This window comes from Thermobia domestica, chromosome 18, assembly GCF_964235325.1.
Source record: "Thermobia domestica chromosome 18, izTheDome1.hap1.1, whole genome shotgun sequence".
NCBI lineage: Eukaryota > Metazoa > Arthropoda > Insecta > Zygentoma > Lepismatidae > Thermobia > Thermobia domestica.
This window is the reverse complement of record NC_137471.1, coordinates 8,494,112-8,511,500: the sequence shown is the minus strand read 5'-3', so window position 1 is coordinate 8,511,500 and position 17,389 is coordinate 8,494,112. Positions and strand designations below refer to the sequence as shown.

The following is a 17,389-nucleotide window of genomic DNA, read 5'->3' as shown; positions in this document are numbered from 1 at the left end:
CAGCCTACCATAAATTCAACTCACTATCGGGCCGAAGTCGGCATGCTCATGGGATCGGTAATGACCCACACATTTTAACTCTGTTTCCATGTTCACAGTTGACTTATCTGTTTTCATATCTACATAAATAAGTTCCTTTTCCTTGCGTATTAATATATTTTACCTGCATTAAAAATATATATTTCGTATTCTTAATCTGCATCCTGACATCAAAATAAGACGAAAAGTATAGACCAACCTGGGTGCACAAATGTTTCCTTTCGGAGTTATAGGCTGCGAAAAAGATGAAAAAATGAACTTGAAAGGTCTATAGCTCCAAAATTATGGGACCTATCGACATCGGTTCAAGACTTCACTTAGGAACTAGTGTCTGTCCTATCAAAATATCAGTTTCAGAATGCTGCGATGCTTCTGCAACAATTTTTATAGAGTACTTCAAACTATATGCCCGTAGCCAAACTCCCTCTATAAAACTTGCTTCGTGAGCACCTTAGGATTCTGAAACTTTTTTTTTTTTTTTTTGGATAGAACACATATTAGTTCCTAAGTGAAGTCTTGACCCCACTGCGGTAGATCCCATAGTTTCAGAGTTATGGACCTCTAAAATTCATTTTTTTTTTCATGTTTTTGGCAGCCTATAACTCCGAAAGGATTCATTTGTGCACCCAGGTTGGTCTATACTTTTTGTCTTGTCTTGGTGTCAGGAATCACCTCCCAAACGTTATCGATGTTGTTTTGAAACACCCTGTATTAAGCGTAGTAATTTGTTGGTATATGAAATGGTTCAAATTTGTAATCCTGGTAAATCCTGATAAGTATACATATCAGAATACAGATAAATATACATTTTGTAAGATGTTAAATATTTACATATTTTTCCATATTTTGCCAAATTTTGATCAACGACATACAGTTTTCAATGTAGAGATTAACCGAACATTCTCTTGTTATTGGGATATCTAATATTGTTAAATATTAGCGGCTCTGTTGTTTCAACGTATCAGAATATCATTTTAAATTCAGTATTACTATTAAATTCTCGATTTGACTGCAGATTTCGGTGTTATGAGTGAACTAAAATATTTTTAACTTAAAATCTTTCAAGTTGTTGTCCTGTGCAGTTGTAATAGATGTACTCGTATACAGGAATTTATTTCGGGAGGGTTCCAAAGCTTTTTTTTGGGGGGGGGGCTTGGGGGGAATCCAAATTCAATATGTGGATAAATTATATTAAAATGTGTTAAACAACCTTTAGAATTGGACTAAATTTTCAGAAAGTCAGGATTTCGGAAGTCCGGATCTCCATAACCCACCTCCTGCTCGTGTATATCAACTTTTGTCATCTTTGTATGGATAGTTACAATTATCCATGAGAGCAAACTACAACCTTTTGAATTAAATTTAAAATATTTTCAGGTCACTGGTTAGAACGAAATGTATATCCTGCTCAATAGAGTTTTTTTTTTTTTTAATTGAGTCATTATCAACTTTTTGCAGCATATAAAAATATCAGTGTGAGGAACCACCAGAGCGAAAAATAAAAAATGGCCAAAAAAGTGACTACATTTTACTATCCTCTTATAGATATTATAGTCCATATGTAATAGCGAGTAGAAACTTAAACGTTTTCAGTCCTATTTTCAAAACATTGGAGTAACACTTCTGAATAGGGAGTACGCTTGCATGTGCGAACATGCCTTCGATATTCTAACCGCTGCTTTTACAGATCACTAACCGACACTGATAGATTTAATGTATTGGACTTTTTAGTTATTTCCCAATCATTGCATTTAAATGTAGATATTAAAATATGACTTTCTTTCAGGTCCTGGGAGCAATATGCGTGGGAATCGTCAGCTATTACTTGCATGAGCAGCGATACATCTATACTGCAATTTTATTTTTCCTGCTGATAACGACTGCGTGTTTGATAACAACTTTTTGTCTTCTATTCTCCTGTATAATTTCGATATCTACTGCGTCTGTCTTACCAAAGACGATTTTCGTAAGTATCATATGTATATGTTCTGTTTGATATATTATAAAACATTAAAAGTATCTTGTAAAATATTTTTTTAAATAATAAAAAGATAGCGAATTCTTTAGTAATTCCGTAAAAGATACCAGAAGCTAAAATTCAAATTGCTTCTGCTTATTATTTATACAATTCAAACACTGGCATACAATTTGTAGTGTTGTTTATTATGAATTAATCCTTTAGGGACGGGCGTAGCATACAAATACACAGCTGATCGTTTCACTAAGCACAGGTGTGATACACAACACAAAATCTGGACGAAGAGAACGTGTGTAGTATATAAACAAAATTTAGCAGATGATGCGATATATAAACACAAAATTTAGACGAAATGGGTATGGTATATAAACACATCTGAGCAGAGAGACGGGTGTGATATATAAACATAACATCTGGACGGAGAGGATAGATGCGGTGTATAAACAAAATCAGGACATATGTGGGTGTGGTATATAAACACAATCTAGAGAGAGACATTTGATGTGAGTGTGATATAGAAACAATATATGGACAGATAGACGGGTGTTATATACACAACATCTCGATGGAAAGGGTGGGTGTGGTATATAGACAAAATTGGACGAAAAGGTGGGTGTGGTATAAAAACGCAAAATTGGCATTACTTACTGAAAGCCTTGAGCCTTGAATATTAGCCTTGTTGGTTTGCTTGAGGGGAAAGCAGTTATGCTATTCATATAGCGAACCAAACTTACAGATACAGTTTGACTGTGCTCATATTGGTATACGTAATACACCTATGTGAAAATTTGGGAGCTCCACTTCAGGGTTGCAATAAGTATCGTATAGAACTGCAGTGCTACAGTTATCATATTGTGTAAGAGATTCAAGAATATTCGATGACAGATTCTGATGTGAAAATATGAAACCATGTATAAACCTGAAATCCGAATTCATTTATAAATTACCGTCTCCGTTAGCCTAATGGACATTGGACATATTCCAGTTTCAATTCTCCTTAAAGTAAAACACACACTTAAAATATTTAGCGTTGATTCAAATATGTTCCCAAACGGTTTTGTCAATATAAAAACAATAAAGCTAATATCAGTATACGTTCATGAAAATGAAGAATCATAAAGGAGTATCAAATATGTAGACTGTTGTTTCGGATTTAGCTGTTAAGTAGTATAAAATAAAACTTCACTTTTTAAATTAAATAGGTAATGGAGTTTGAAATGAGCTAAGTTGATCGCTTACAAGCCGCCTGCTGGAGAAAGATATAAAAAATAATTTCTGAGTAAATTATTGGATTACAACTATCCTAAGTATCCTAAGTTCTGTCACATATTTAGAATGGGATATGATGGAACAGAAAAATGACTTGAACACGTAGATACCCTGTAATAAAACATAAGTAGATATACAATGTACGCATTAGCGTTTACTGTCACACACACGCTTAGTCTTTGAGAACACTCACTTCTTGCGTCACGTAAGGCTACTGTCTATATAAATCGATTACTGCTTCCACCAGTGATTTTTAAGACTTTGCAAACTGTTGTATCCTGTAGCTCATATGATTTCAAAAATGTCCAAAAGCATGTAGTCCAGCAGCTTTAGATCAACACCGAAAGATGTCCAACCGTTGTGGGCAATGAATTCCTGAAAATTGTTATCAATCATTTTTCTGCATGACCTGAGGCAGGGGCTAAGTTTTGATTTAAAAAAAATCAGTGATTAGTTCTGGATGCTTCAACCTTTAACATATTTATTTAGAATATTTTTGCATTATAGTGGACAGAGCTTATGATATGAAAATATATACGTTGAGATTATATAAGGCTATTCGTTAGCTTTAACAGTGTATTTTCTGATTTTTCAAAATTAAGATTAAAATTTAGTGCTTAAAGATTAAAATTAAAAATTTTAGTGTTTCTGAAATGATATATTGTACTAAAAAGTAAGTAAAATAACTTTGTATTTTAATTAAGTTTGTTGAAACATTTTGAAAAATACAAATATAATACTTAAATCAGTACATCATCAAAGTATATCAATCCCTTTTCAATGATGGTGGAAATTTAATTTGAGTAATATTTTGTTATACTGTTGGACTTGTATTGCATTATGCAATTGTTGTAATACATGCAATTCAGTAGGGAAATTACCTTCTGTATTATCTTCGAGATAGTACAGAAACTATTTTTAAGGCAATTGGATGCAACTTTAGAACTCAGCGCCTCTAATGATTTATTTGATTACTATCTTTTGAATATCCGCATTGCATGCAATTTAATACAAAGATTGCATAATGTAATACAATTATTATAAATATATAGAGTTCTTTCTTCGTAAATGCCATATTCTTGTGTTTAACAATTTTAATAATATAATGATCAAAATATAATAAATAATTTATATGTAACATGTGAGGCTCTTGAAGGTAGTCACATATTCAAAAATCAAAATTCTGTTGCGGCAAGCTAGAGGAAGAACACGAACCGAATGTTGAAATTGTTGCATACAAGAATTGGTACACAAGGCGAGTTCTCCTGCCCCAGAGTGCAGCAATAAAATTCCAGTTTTCACTGATGTGATTTCCTTCAAGAGATATTCATTCAATTATATATATATATATTGCATAGCTTTCAGCTGATAAAGCTTTCTAAATTTAAACTTTATAAATCTTTCGCTGAATTTGATTTACTTTATATAACTGTTTTGCTTATAGACTTTAAAAAAAGTGTTTAAATCTTCTCTGCTTAATATTTTCATTAATTTATTTGATTTGATTTCGTATTTTGTGTGTGTGTATGTATGTCACGTGGAATCGAACGCGAATATCAGTTGAATCCCCTGAGCAACTGGCCACTTAGTGTATTGTGGAATACTGTCGGCTTATGATTGGCTCGCAACCATTTATTCGTCCTATTGTTGGACCAAAAGTTCACAAGGAATACTTACTGCTGTGGTATTTCACTTTTTTTTGTAAGGAATGGATGGTAGATTCAATAAATATGGTTCGTATTCATATTCAAATGTGTGTGTTTGTAACAAACATTAAAAATTAAATCTATTTAAAAAAACTCCCTTTTGTTCTTTTTTGAACGGTCTTTCCAGCACTTTTATTGAATTCAGACATTATTAGCAGTGAAATTCAAAACCAGGAAATTTAGTCTGCTAAGCAGAAGTATATGAACTTATTTTCTCGAGAGCCGTACATCAGATGTCTGAGATAACCATTGGGGACAAACAGGATTATGATTTAAATCTCACTGTGTTAACGTCCCAAAATGTAATACAAAAGTGCTTGTCGATCGATATTTCGGATCACCATCTTCAGGTCATATTTTAACAAAATCACAAAAAGGTCCTTATATATACTGTATAAGGACAATGTAAGGCTATATGTATATTGTCTGTACTGTAATTTTTACTTAATTTTAAAGACTTATTATAATAAATATGGGCATAGATTTTCTCTAAATATATTTCCAATTGATATGTCTGCCTATCGAAAAAAAAAAAAAAAAAAAACAGAGAAAAGAAAAATTCGATTATAATTTGTATATCTAGCTCATATATGTGTGCAATTTAAGATCATATCGATAAAATGGGAAACTTTTTTCTTTAACATTTCATAATTGTGAAATTTTACTTACCTATTTGCCCTTTCAATGAGTTTTCTAGGGACATAACAATATGTCTTTTGTATGGATCTGCTTTAGTTTTGCTGTCTTCGTCATCAAATAAAGTCCTCCCTTGTAAATACTTTGAGCTTATAGCTTTATCACAGAACAAATGCCAAGAATCTTCAAGTACGAGGAAAGGTCGAAAAAGTAAGATACACACTACACGTACGTATTTACATCCCTGTCAGAAGTTCTGTAGATAGCCAGAGCAAAACATACACATAATGAAATTATGTGTCGTATGTATTTTTCAACATAAGAACTCGACGGGTTGCGTTCATAATTGTTTTTTTTTTTTTCTTATAAAGATTGAACCATCTGCTGTTGTCGATTGGTTTTGTGGAACTTCTTAAGCCGGATCGAATCATTGATCATTCATGAACAATGGCTAGTATTGCAACAGTTATAGACTGACCTTGAACAAGGAAATCGGTTATGTTTAACCTTCCCTCATCAAATAATGCTATTACAGCCCATGCAGTCAGCATGATACATTTTTACCATTTCTTTGTGAATTTCAGTCAGAGTCTTCTGTTTAGCCCAACAAAAATCTGATCACTTCTTGTTGCTCTTGTGTTGTAGATGACACTAAACCATGCAAACAGCGCACAACTTTAAAAATAGTTAACATCCAAAAGACGCAAAATCTGCATATGGCTTCGTGTCATTCCTAACTTCTTTCTCGGCACATTTACAGAATAAAGCTTGCTACTAATGAGCCATGATGTATGAAATTCTCTACTTGTCCATCTCATAGACGAAAAAGTTGAATTCTGCTACAGAAAAGTGACAAGTTTCTATTCACAAGTTTTATTACACAGCAAATACTTGTTGAGCGTGTATAAATGTTTAAAGTTAATATATATGACGGGCTAACGTGGCCATAGATGCCAAAAGCCCAGAAATCTAAATCCTAATCCTAATCCTAGTGACGGGCTGACATAGCCATAGATGCCGAAAGCCCAGAAATCTAAATCCTAATCCTAATCCTAGTGACGGCCTAACATGGCCATAGATGTCGAAAGCCCAGAAATCTAATTCCTAATCCTAATCCTGCAAACTTACTCCGTCACTATTCTATTCTACAAAGATGGACATGCAGAAAATTTCATATATCGTGTCTTTTATGTAACGACAATTTTTTTCTGTGGAAGCATCGAGGAAGAAGTTATGAGCCCTGAAACCATACGCAGATTTTATGTCTTTTAAACGTTTTAAGATACGAAAATTTTGATTTACTATTAGTAGGTAGATATCCCATCGTATCAATTAGCAATTAACTTAAAACTAATTGTCTTCTGACCACTTGTAACAAGCTACTTGTACCTTACAAACAGATAGATAGATGGAAAAGTGTACATTACTTTTCGATCTTTCCACATACTTCTTTCAGCTCTTCTTCTTCTTCTTCTTGACTTCCAAATTATGCTATACATAAGTATCAGAAGTTTTATAGCCATTCGTGTGTCAACAGGTATCAGAGCAAAAACGGCGAGAGATACGGAGAAACAGTTTTTTGAATCGATTTAGTGTCCCTAGAATAGGTTTCATTTCCTCTATTGAAACTGGAAGTGGTAGAAATCAACCATTTCCAGTTTTAACGTTGATCACAATGAAATAAAAACGGTAATAGATTGCAGCAAGCGTTTTTTTTTTTTTTTTGAATTTATTCGATATCTCAAGAAAACATACCATAATCAGTTGTGATACTTTACCAAAACCGGAAGTGGTTGAAATTCACTAGTACTTCCGGTTTCAATTTTGAATTGCATAGAGCAAAAACGATAAGGGATATCATGAAGCTATTTTTGCAATCGATTCAGTGTCCCAAGAATAGGTTTCGTCTCCTATGTCAACCCTCTATGGAAACCGGAAGTTGTAGAAATTTGCCTTTTTTCCGGTTTCGACATTGATCGCCATAGAACAAAAAAACGGTAATAGATAGCGAGAAACTTGTTTTTTTTTTAAATCGAATCAGCAGCGTCTTAACTTAATATTCCATCTTCTCTTGTATCTCTACTAAAACCGGAAGGGGTATCCTTGTATTGCAACCGGAAGTTATAAATCCATTTCACTGTTGAATTCGCATAGTTTGGACGTCTATTGTAGTTTCACATCTGTGAAACGAAAAACATTGCTTATATAAGAAAGAAAAAAAAATAAAAAGCAAATATTTTGGCTTTTGTGAACAACCTATCCAGCATTTGACTACTTTCTCTTGCAGGAGCTCATTTACCATGGAATCTCCTTCATTCTCTATCTTGCCGCAGCTCTTACGCTTATTATTGAAGTGAGTAAACGCGATGGCCGTCGCTATTACGTACACTATGATGCGCATTTAGCAGCTGCGGTAAGTAATATGAAATAATAATCACCGTACGAAGTATTACGTTTTTTTTATTATTGGTAAGTTTGTGTATACTAGCCACGTAGCCGAAGACAGATTTCTCGACGACAATGTATTAAGTCTTCAATTACGCCATGTATAGTTCGTTTCTTCAACCGAAGTGCAATTATACCATGTATAGTTCGTTTCTTCAACCGAAGTGCAGTTCATATATAAAGAATGACGCCTTCTACGTGTAGTGGCTCGTGCACTAAATAAGTCACAATCAGAGGAACCTTGCGGAAAACACCCCCGATAACTAAATGACCAACTAGAATCATAATTTCAAACGATTGACAGTCGTTTGTCAACTCCACGTAGAGTCTTAGCTGCCACAGTTCCAAATGTTGTCCTTTAAGTTAGTGCTCGATTCCCTATTTCCAAGACCAGCTTCGTTGTTCTTACATTGCCTGATACGTGTTTCATATTAGCCGTAGTATTGTGAAGAAAGAACAGACACAGTGAGTGTTAAGACGTTGTAACCCGGCAAATGTGGTCCAAAGAGGGACAGAGGGGGAAGGGGATGCTGTTGTAAAAAAAATCAGCATGGGAACTTGAAAGAAATTTGCCGAACTGCACTCCTATTGAGTGAAGGTGATATATTTAGCACGTGTTAAAAGAACAACTTAACGTATTCAGTTACTCCCTAGAATTAAAAATAAATTTAAAAGTGAAAAATTTTGCTTCCAATGAGGTAAAAATTCCCATTGTAGACTTTTCTTTCTTCCTTTGTCCAAAAGTAATGCGGTATTGATGGGATTTCCACAATTGTGAATACTTTTTCGATTTATTCGGGGAGAAAGAGGAAAATTGTGAAAAATCGTTCGAAGTTTTCGATCCAGGAATACATCCAGGTAGGGCTACAAATTAAAGAATGTTAGAGAAAGTAACTTGTATTATTTTAACCTCATTCGCATTTATCTCATGTTTATAGAGCATCACGTTTCTCCCCTAAAAAATAAATAAAAGGAAATTTCCAGAAACATTCTACTGTAGTAAGCGTCTTTTCTTTTAAATCATATGCTGTTTCATGTTTCTAATATACCAAATATTATCACAAAAATTGCACTTTCTTTGTTAAATAAAACTCCGAGAATGATTGTCGAGAAATTGCAAATATTATCACAAAAATTGCACTTTCTTTGTTAAATAAAACTCCGAGAATGATTGTCGAGAAATTGCAAATATTATCACAAAAATTGCACTTTCTTTGCTAAATAAAACTTCGAGAATGATTGTCGAGAAATTGCAAATTTTATCTACTTGTATTTATATGTACCTATATTATTGTAAAATAAATTTGTAGACGTGTTTCACACTTGGAGGGTGTTATTTCACGTTGTCCTTTCCTTCGTTACCTGTGGCAGCATCTGATTGTTAACAAAGTTTAAAAAAATGTTAAAAAAGAACTACATACTAAATGGAACACGATACGTTTGATTCTGTGTACATTTGCTCACAGAAACCTCTCTTCGGAGCCCTTCCTGCTGGTTTAGTGGCTAGCGCTTGTGTTTTGGTGGGCAAATGGTCCTTGGTTCGATTCCGGGTGGAAGAACACAAAAATTAAACTTCACAATCATTCAATTTCATTAGTCATGCATCTTCTTTAACCTAAAAGAGCATAACGTGGATATTAAAATTAAGAAATCCAATTCAGAAACCTCTCTTCGGCTTACAATTGGTAAAACTTCTCCATTCAAGACGAGCTTCTGTCCAGTCCTTTTGAAAACAATTTTGCATATGTAAACCATTTACAAGTATCAATTTTAAAAAAATACAGCATGGTAGTGATTATTCTGGGATTGACGCATAGACTGTTAAAGAGAAGTCCGCGCTGCCTAAAAAATAAACAGATAAGTACCAAACCTGATTTTTTTTCTCGCATTTTCTAGCTGTTTTTAGTGAAAAATTGATGCTTTTAGGATGTATTGGACCAACTATGACACATAATCTACATTCGTTTCGAGCTTCTAGCCATATTGGCAGTAATGCCAGATCTATTTATTCAGGATTTTTTTCAACTTTTGTTGTCATCGCTTTCCACAAAGTGAGACCCAAGCGATATAATACACAACTGTTATAATTCACAATTTTTTGTAGGAACATAATATATTTTTATTCTTCAGCATACGTTCTTTCTTGATCAGTACACTTATTTGCACGTTTCTTGAACTTGTTCATGTATCTAAAGAAAGCAGTTAGTGAAATGTTGTGAAGTTTCTTATTCACTATACACTGAATTTCTTTTAGTGTTCGAAAAAGCCAGCCTTTTTTAAACCAAATCTTAACTTAGTACAGAGAAAGTAGTTGGCAGGAACAGTAAAGTGGGTGGTGGAAATCAGCAACGTTCCTATTTGTGCCAGAAACTTCTTTACAGATACAGCGTTATGAAATGGCGCGTTAACGTGAACGCAATGTACAAGGGAGCTGTACATTTCGCAACCTACTACCGTTGAAGCATGAAGTTGGGATAACATGCAAAGAAGTATATTGACCAATATGGAATGTATATTGAAGAATAAAAATAAATTAAGTCCATATAAGAAGTTATATGCGTTGTATAACAACAATACCGGTAGTCTCAAAGCGTTTCGGTTACTGCTTGTGCATATAGCTAATTATGAGAAAATAATTTAGGGGCGACTTCGGAAAATTTTATTCGATTTTGATATGCACAGTATATAATCAATGTAAAATTATTAGTCAGTGGAGCGCGGTAGATTTTTTTTTAAACATTCTAACCAGAAGCTAACTTAATTTAAACTAAACACAACAGGATAAATATCTTAAGTAAATATCAGAATAACCAATATTAAAAAAAAAAAAAATGGTTTGCATAACAATAGAAATATGGTTTAAAAGACAAAACTTTCTTGAATTGAGAAGTTTATTGTTAGAGTGTAAGTAAAATTAACATATTTAGAAAGTAAGGAAGTAAGTGAGCATGTTACTTTGTAATTTATTTTCTTTCCTTATAGGTTTTAGTGTTACTTATACCTGAAACCCTCCTTTATTTCCTTGCTTCCCTGTTACTCATGGAAGAGTATTGCAGAAGAAATTATGGGTACGATATTTATGAAAGAGATTTTGGAATTAAAATATTTGCTTCGGTGAGTTTTAATGTTGGTGTGTAATGTGATGTTGGTATGAAGTCAGAAACCAAAAGGGAAAAATAATGCCAAGAAAACATGAAAAGGAAAGTATTTGTAAATGTTTTTTTGTATTTTCTTTGTTACTACATTATCATTATTATTATTATTATTATTATTATTATTATTATTATTATTATTATTATTATTATTATTAGTAGTAGTAGTAGTAGTAGTAGTAGTAGTAGTAGTAGTAGTAGGAGGAGGAGGAGGAGGAGAGAAAATATTGGGAGTTAAAATGGGGAACTCAAGATCGAGAAACGTGGAAGAAGTATTCCATAAAAAAAAAGACAGATGCAAGATTACTATTGCATAGAGCAGATCCACACAATTTCGCTTTCACAGAGAGCTGGATTACGGGAGGATCATGATATAGGTCGTACCTATCCATTTTTAGAAGCACTATTCCTTCTTTTTAATGATATTTTTTTGTCTCCCTGTTATACAGCATTGTCAGCTTCTGTATGATTCAGTTCCATTTGAGTTTAATATAAGTGTAATTTTATAAGTACTTGAAAAACGCAAATAGCATATAAAGGTGATATACTAGTATGTGTACTAATACTGAATTTCAAGCCCTACATGTTCATATATAAAATCAATTATTAAATAGTTGAATAAGTTTATGTAATTACTAGTGGCTATATATCGAAATGTGGATGTGGAGAAGAATGGAAAGAATTAGCTGGGTCGAGCGGAAAACGAATTAGAGGGTCTTAAAAATGGCAGGGAACAAAAAAAGCAATTTTAGACATTATAAAAAAAGAGGAAGAGAAACTGGTTGGGACATCGGCTAAGAAGGAACTGTATCATGAGGGCTGTACTAGATAGTATGATGGCAGGAAAGAGTGGGAGAGGGCGAAGGAGACTACAATTAATAAACGACAAAACGGAAAAATCGTACGTGTAAACGAAGAGGTTAGAAGAAGACCGTGGAGGATGGAAGTTTTTTAGTTGCAGCAAGTGACCTGCCAATACTGGCAGAATACCTATGATATTAATGATGATATATTGAAAAAATGCACTAAAATTGTAGTACATAGTCTGAGTAACTGAGCTTTTTTTAAGTGTATTTTGTCGTTTTTATTTCATCACTGTTCTTTTTCACGTCATGTTTTATGTTAAGAATATATCATACGAATATATTTTTGACTATTGGAAAATTATATCATTAATAAATTATATACATACATACATTACTCGTACTCTGGCTGCCTATTTTAAATGTAAAAGAAAGTACCACAAAGATTATGTTTGTAATAACCAGCTGAGTAAGTTTAAGGATGGCCCAAAAGTAGGTATACAGTACCGTACTGATCAGCTCATTGTTTTTTATATTATTATCCATCAGGTACACTTAGTTTTTTCATTATTTGTTCTTAATATGTTTTTACTTTTACATCTTAAGCTCGGAAGAACGGAGGCAAATAAACCCATAAACTAGAATATTATACTTGGTCAATGCAGGGGGTATATACCTACATTTGGGCCACCCTGTATTTGTGCAAACAGTAGCGACGTTTCGAATCTACACAGGATTCTTCTTCAGCTGTTTGATGAAATCAGGGAGAAAATAGACTTAATGATAAAATTAAAATTAGAAGGAAAATACGACATAGATCCGTCCCACATGCATGTAATTCCACTGAAGTAAATTTCCACTTCGTCTAAATTTTGTCCTATGGTGTTACCATGTTATCTGGTTAATTATAATTAGGTTTAAATTTATAATTAGTAATTACTTGAAAGGTAAATGCGTTACAAACAACTTTCATTTTTCCAAGCTGTATTTAAACTTTATTCAATTGTCAGTGAATATTTTTTATTATTAACATTATTATTATTATTATTATTATTTTGGTAATTTTACTGAAACTGTTGCATGTTTTCCTAGTATTAAAATTCTGTCAATTGGGCCTAAATTAGACCTTAAGACCTGAAAGTTTTAGCAATTGAAATTCCATTAGAATATAAAAAGTAAAATAAAATGCCAAATAAATAGGGCTAGGAAATTGAAGACTTAAAAATTGCCTAAAAGGGACCTATAAAAAGACCTAAAAATATCTTTAAAAAAAGGACCTAAAATCTGGAAAAAAGGACGTAAAAGTAAGACCCAATTTAATTAGAATTACATATTTCATGAATATAATTCTCAAGAAATACAAGCTTCTAGTAGGTTAAAAGCTTGTCCTTTTTCCACAAACTGAAGTACAAACTAAAATAAGAAAACTTCCCCACCCTCACCCCCCTCGCTGGAGGACATTGTTACGCCTCCTTATCTGACTTGGGATTGTTGCAGATCTGGTCTTATCAGTCCAGTCGTTGAAGAATGTCTTATCTTTTGAATTTTCTTTACTAAAGAAAAGATGTTTAAGAGGTGGTGGTGAATCGAGTTAATGGCCAGTAAGTTTATCGTCGAAAGATGAAGTGCAAAAAAGACGTTAAGATCTATGAAAAGCTTAAAAAAGGCAATAAAAAACGCCGAAAAAGGCAAAAAAGGACAAATAAAATCCACCATTTTCTGGCCTACAATGACTCAAAATGAACATATATTACGTTAAACCTTGTCTTTGGACACTCGTAAAACAGAGGATTTTTCCTCAACTTCCAGGCCCTACTAATAAATAATCTACAACAATCTTACCTTCTAATAATTAAGTTTAAATACTGTATACTAGTCAATTATTTTAGTTTATAAATATTTCGTTCTAAGTACTGGGACTTCTTCAACTGTACACTAAACTATAATCACTATTTATTTTACCTGTACCTGCGAGAGTTCAGTGTTACCACGATGAAACAAGATTTAGCACAGCAAAGCTAGCTTGCTAAAATACAAGTAAATAAACTAGCCGATTAAAATTCTCAAAATTACTGTAATCATACCAAATTTTTAGCATTCATTAAAATCACCCAAGAAGTTAGCGGAGTAATCATAACTCTTGCGTAGGTGGCACACCCTTTACTTGTTATAAGGATGTTCCATATTTAAAATGCAAAGTATCATCATAGAGCGGGGAGATAATAATAATAATAATAATAATAATAAATAAAAAAAACAGACAATATAAGAAAAGAATGGAGATATTTTATAGAAAGCTTTGAAATTGTATCTGCCAACATTAAATATTAAGTAAATAAAGATATTCAAATTAACTTCACAAAAATAAAATGATTAAAAAAAAAAAAAAAAAGAATTTAAATAATTTCTAGATAAATTGCACACAGTTCAAACATATCTTTGCTGATTTAATAATGGAACGTTGTGTACGTTATTGTTGTGAATGACATAGATCCCAGTGTCTACTTTACCAAATATTTAAATAAAAAAAATAAAAATAAAAAACTATAATTATTCACAGATATAAATGAAGCTTAAAAATTAAATAATGAACATAAATATAATGGACAGAGTGACAAATATTACACTGTACATATCGTAAAAAATATTATATTTCGAGCAAAATCTCAGTTGTCAATGAGGATACTATATTTCAAAAGTAAAAAAAACGAACACTATGTTTTCATCTTTAAAATGCGCAAAATGAAGGAGGCAAAGTTGTATTTACTTTTGCACTGGTCCAGTAAGTACAAAAACCTAAAATAAAGTACGTATTTAGCAAAACAAACAAACAAACAAACAAAAAAGATATATTGGTATAAATAAGTAGAAACTCACATTATTGAATCACTAGTCACTGGACCTGCACATTACATACCGCAGTAAACAACACTTACAACTAAATTAACAGCTACCATTCCACAGCTACTGACTACTGAGAACTGAACTGCTAAAATTACAAGAACATTCCTTTGTGGAGGTGCTACACGAAACCATTTAGAATATGTCACAACGCAAAATATTAAATTTCTTCCTCGTAATTTTCTCTCTCTATCAAAGTTTTTAAATATTTTTCATTTTTACGTTTCAAACATTATTGGAAACCTAATCAAGGCTTATTATTTGAATCTTCTAATATAAACGCAAACCGTAACTTTCTGTTTTGCATTATTGGGCATAGAGGCTCCAGAAAATACAAAGGAAATTAGCATAGGGTTACACTGTAACATAAAACAAACTTTAAATATCAACTTCTGATCTCTAAACGGGTGCAAAGAGAAATACCGATAATGTTAGAATAAATGTTATGAGTTTGTGAGTTTATACGTAACCTCTTTATTTTGAGCTGCTATTGATAAACTGAAGAACATTTTTTAATAAAATGTGAGGAAACACTGACAAGGCTCTTCATTGCAAATGGACATGCTTTAAGTACTGATACATGGTTTTATCACAGTTTCATCTCTAATGTATCTGTTTTATTATACTTTTTATCTTTACCTTTGTTTTCCCCTTCGTTCCGTGAATATCGCCGAAAAATATTTTACTTCGTAAGCCTGATCATAACTCTGGCTTACCGAACACATGTTGTAACTGCTTAGAAGATATTTCATATTTAAACTAAAAAATATTCGCTTATATCTAAAAAAAAGTTTGTATCTTTTTTTTTTTTTTTTCAAGTGTAGATCTTTTCAAGTTTTAATTATCGAAATGGGTTAACTTTCGTCGATTTAAAAAAAAGCGCAAAAATAATATATTATATTTTTAAAACAACAATTATTCGTTATCCACGACTTTACTACACGTAATATAGGCAGTATTCCAAGTTCCAATTATATATTAATTTAGTTTCGTGTGTTGTTATAAAGAATGGTTCTAAAACCGGATTGATCCTTTCTTCTTATAAAAAATGATTCTGATATCAGATCTCCAGTCCTGGAAAAGGATTTTTTTTTAAACACCTACCTATTTTCTATTAAGTGTTTCGTTTCTTTTAAATATTTATTATAGAAAGACCAACAATTGGATATTCACTACATTACCATCTCTAATGTAATTCCTTTATCTTACTAAAGATGTTTCTTTCCATTATGCCAGTAATCAACGCATCAGATAAACTCGAGATGAAGGTTCTAAAGTTTACGTCCTAGGTAATTCTAGCTCGTTTTTAGCAAGGTGAAAAAGCTTAAATGTAAAATATCGTATAGAAAGTTTCAAAGTGTGTTATATAAACGATATATAAATGGTGTTATATAAACGAGTGTTATATAAGCAGTGTGTTATATCACGACTCACCTATCTGCTTTCGATTTCCAGCCATTTAGAAAATTGACATTTATTTTCGCGTTTACAAATGGCTGCAAACGGAAAGCTACTAGGTGACTCGTGAAAGCGGTACCTCATGCAAAATATTGTCTAGCGCACTCTTGTTCCAGATTTCGATTATCTTTTATCTATTTGAAGATACCACATAATTACTGTAAAATTAGCGGCATTTTAATTTTGCAGTCATTAGGCCTCTTAAGTATCCAAGATACAAAAATTGCCTATTTACCTTAGTTTCAATTACAATAATGTTTTGTTCACTTTTTCATTTCGTTTTTCAGATCATTGGGCTTGTGAACACAGTTCTGTACTTACTGAGCACAGTCTTCGCATACAGATCTTACAGAAGAGGTTAAATGGAAAAAAAAGAGAAAAAGTTATCCTTTATCAATTATTGAATGCAGCTGGTATTACCATCAATGTCGAGAGAAGCTGTGTTTATGTAACGCAAGTTATCCAATCTCTTCCATTTATTTCCATGCGTAATCTTTGAAAAATTTTTAGGTCCTTTTATCAGTGTTGTATTTCAGATACTACAGAAAATTTTGCGAACAATATGGTTAGTATTTCATCATAAATACATTTAAGTTTAATATAAGTTTTGAACTTCTTATACTAATGATGAATTATTTCAATTGAATTAGAAATTATTTTATATATTCAAAGTTCCTAACTTAAGAAAAGAAATCTAAGCTATTCAAATTTAAATTTTTATAATGGTTGTGAATTGGTTGAAATTGGTTCTTAACAACACGAAAACTTTTTCCAGTATGCGAAATACTAAAAAAGAAATAGTTTGTACATCTGTACGGAATAAATTTTATTGAAACCTTATGTGTTAGTGTTGTGCTGTATTAAAATGGTTGAACTTATTTAAGCACGCGTTTTTGTCAATCTTATCCGCATACATTTCAACGAGAGCTTGTCATCATTTCCAGTATAAAACTCTTAAAAAGAATTTTTACAATGCTTTGTGGGCTCACATTGCCGGTAACA

The 17,389-nt window shown here is 32.4% G+C and overlaps 1 protein-coding gene across 1 annotated transcript in view; it reads left to right on the top strand.

Annotated features, from left to right (window-relative positions):
* The window catches only part of LOC145675631 (plasmolipin), a 49,063-nt gene extending 32,002 nt beyond the window's left edge, over nt 1-17,061 (top strand). The window contains exons 3-5 of the mRNA XM_081746177.1: nt 1,826-2,005; nt 7,916-8,041; nt 16,675-17,061. Coding sequence (XP_081602303.1) covers nt 1,826-2,005; nt 7,916-8,041; nt 16,675-16,749 — 381 coding nt within the window. The 3' untranslated portion in view covers nt 16,750-17,061. The remainder of the gene's footprint in view (nt 1-1,825; nt 2,006-7,915; nt 8,042-16,674) is intronic.
* Nucleotides 17,062-17,389: the final 328 nt, after the last annotated feature.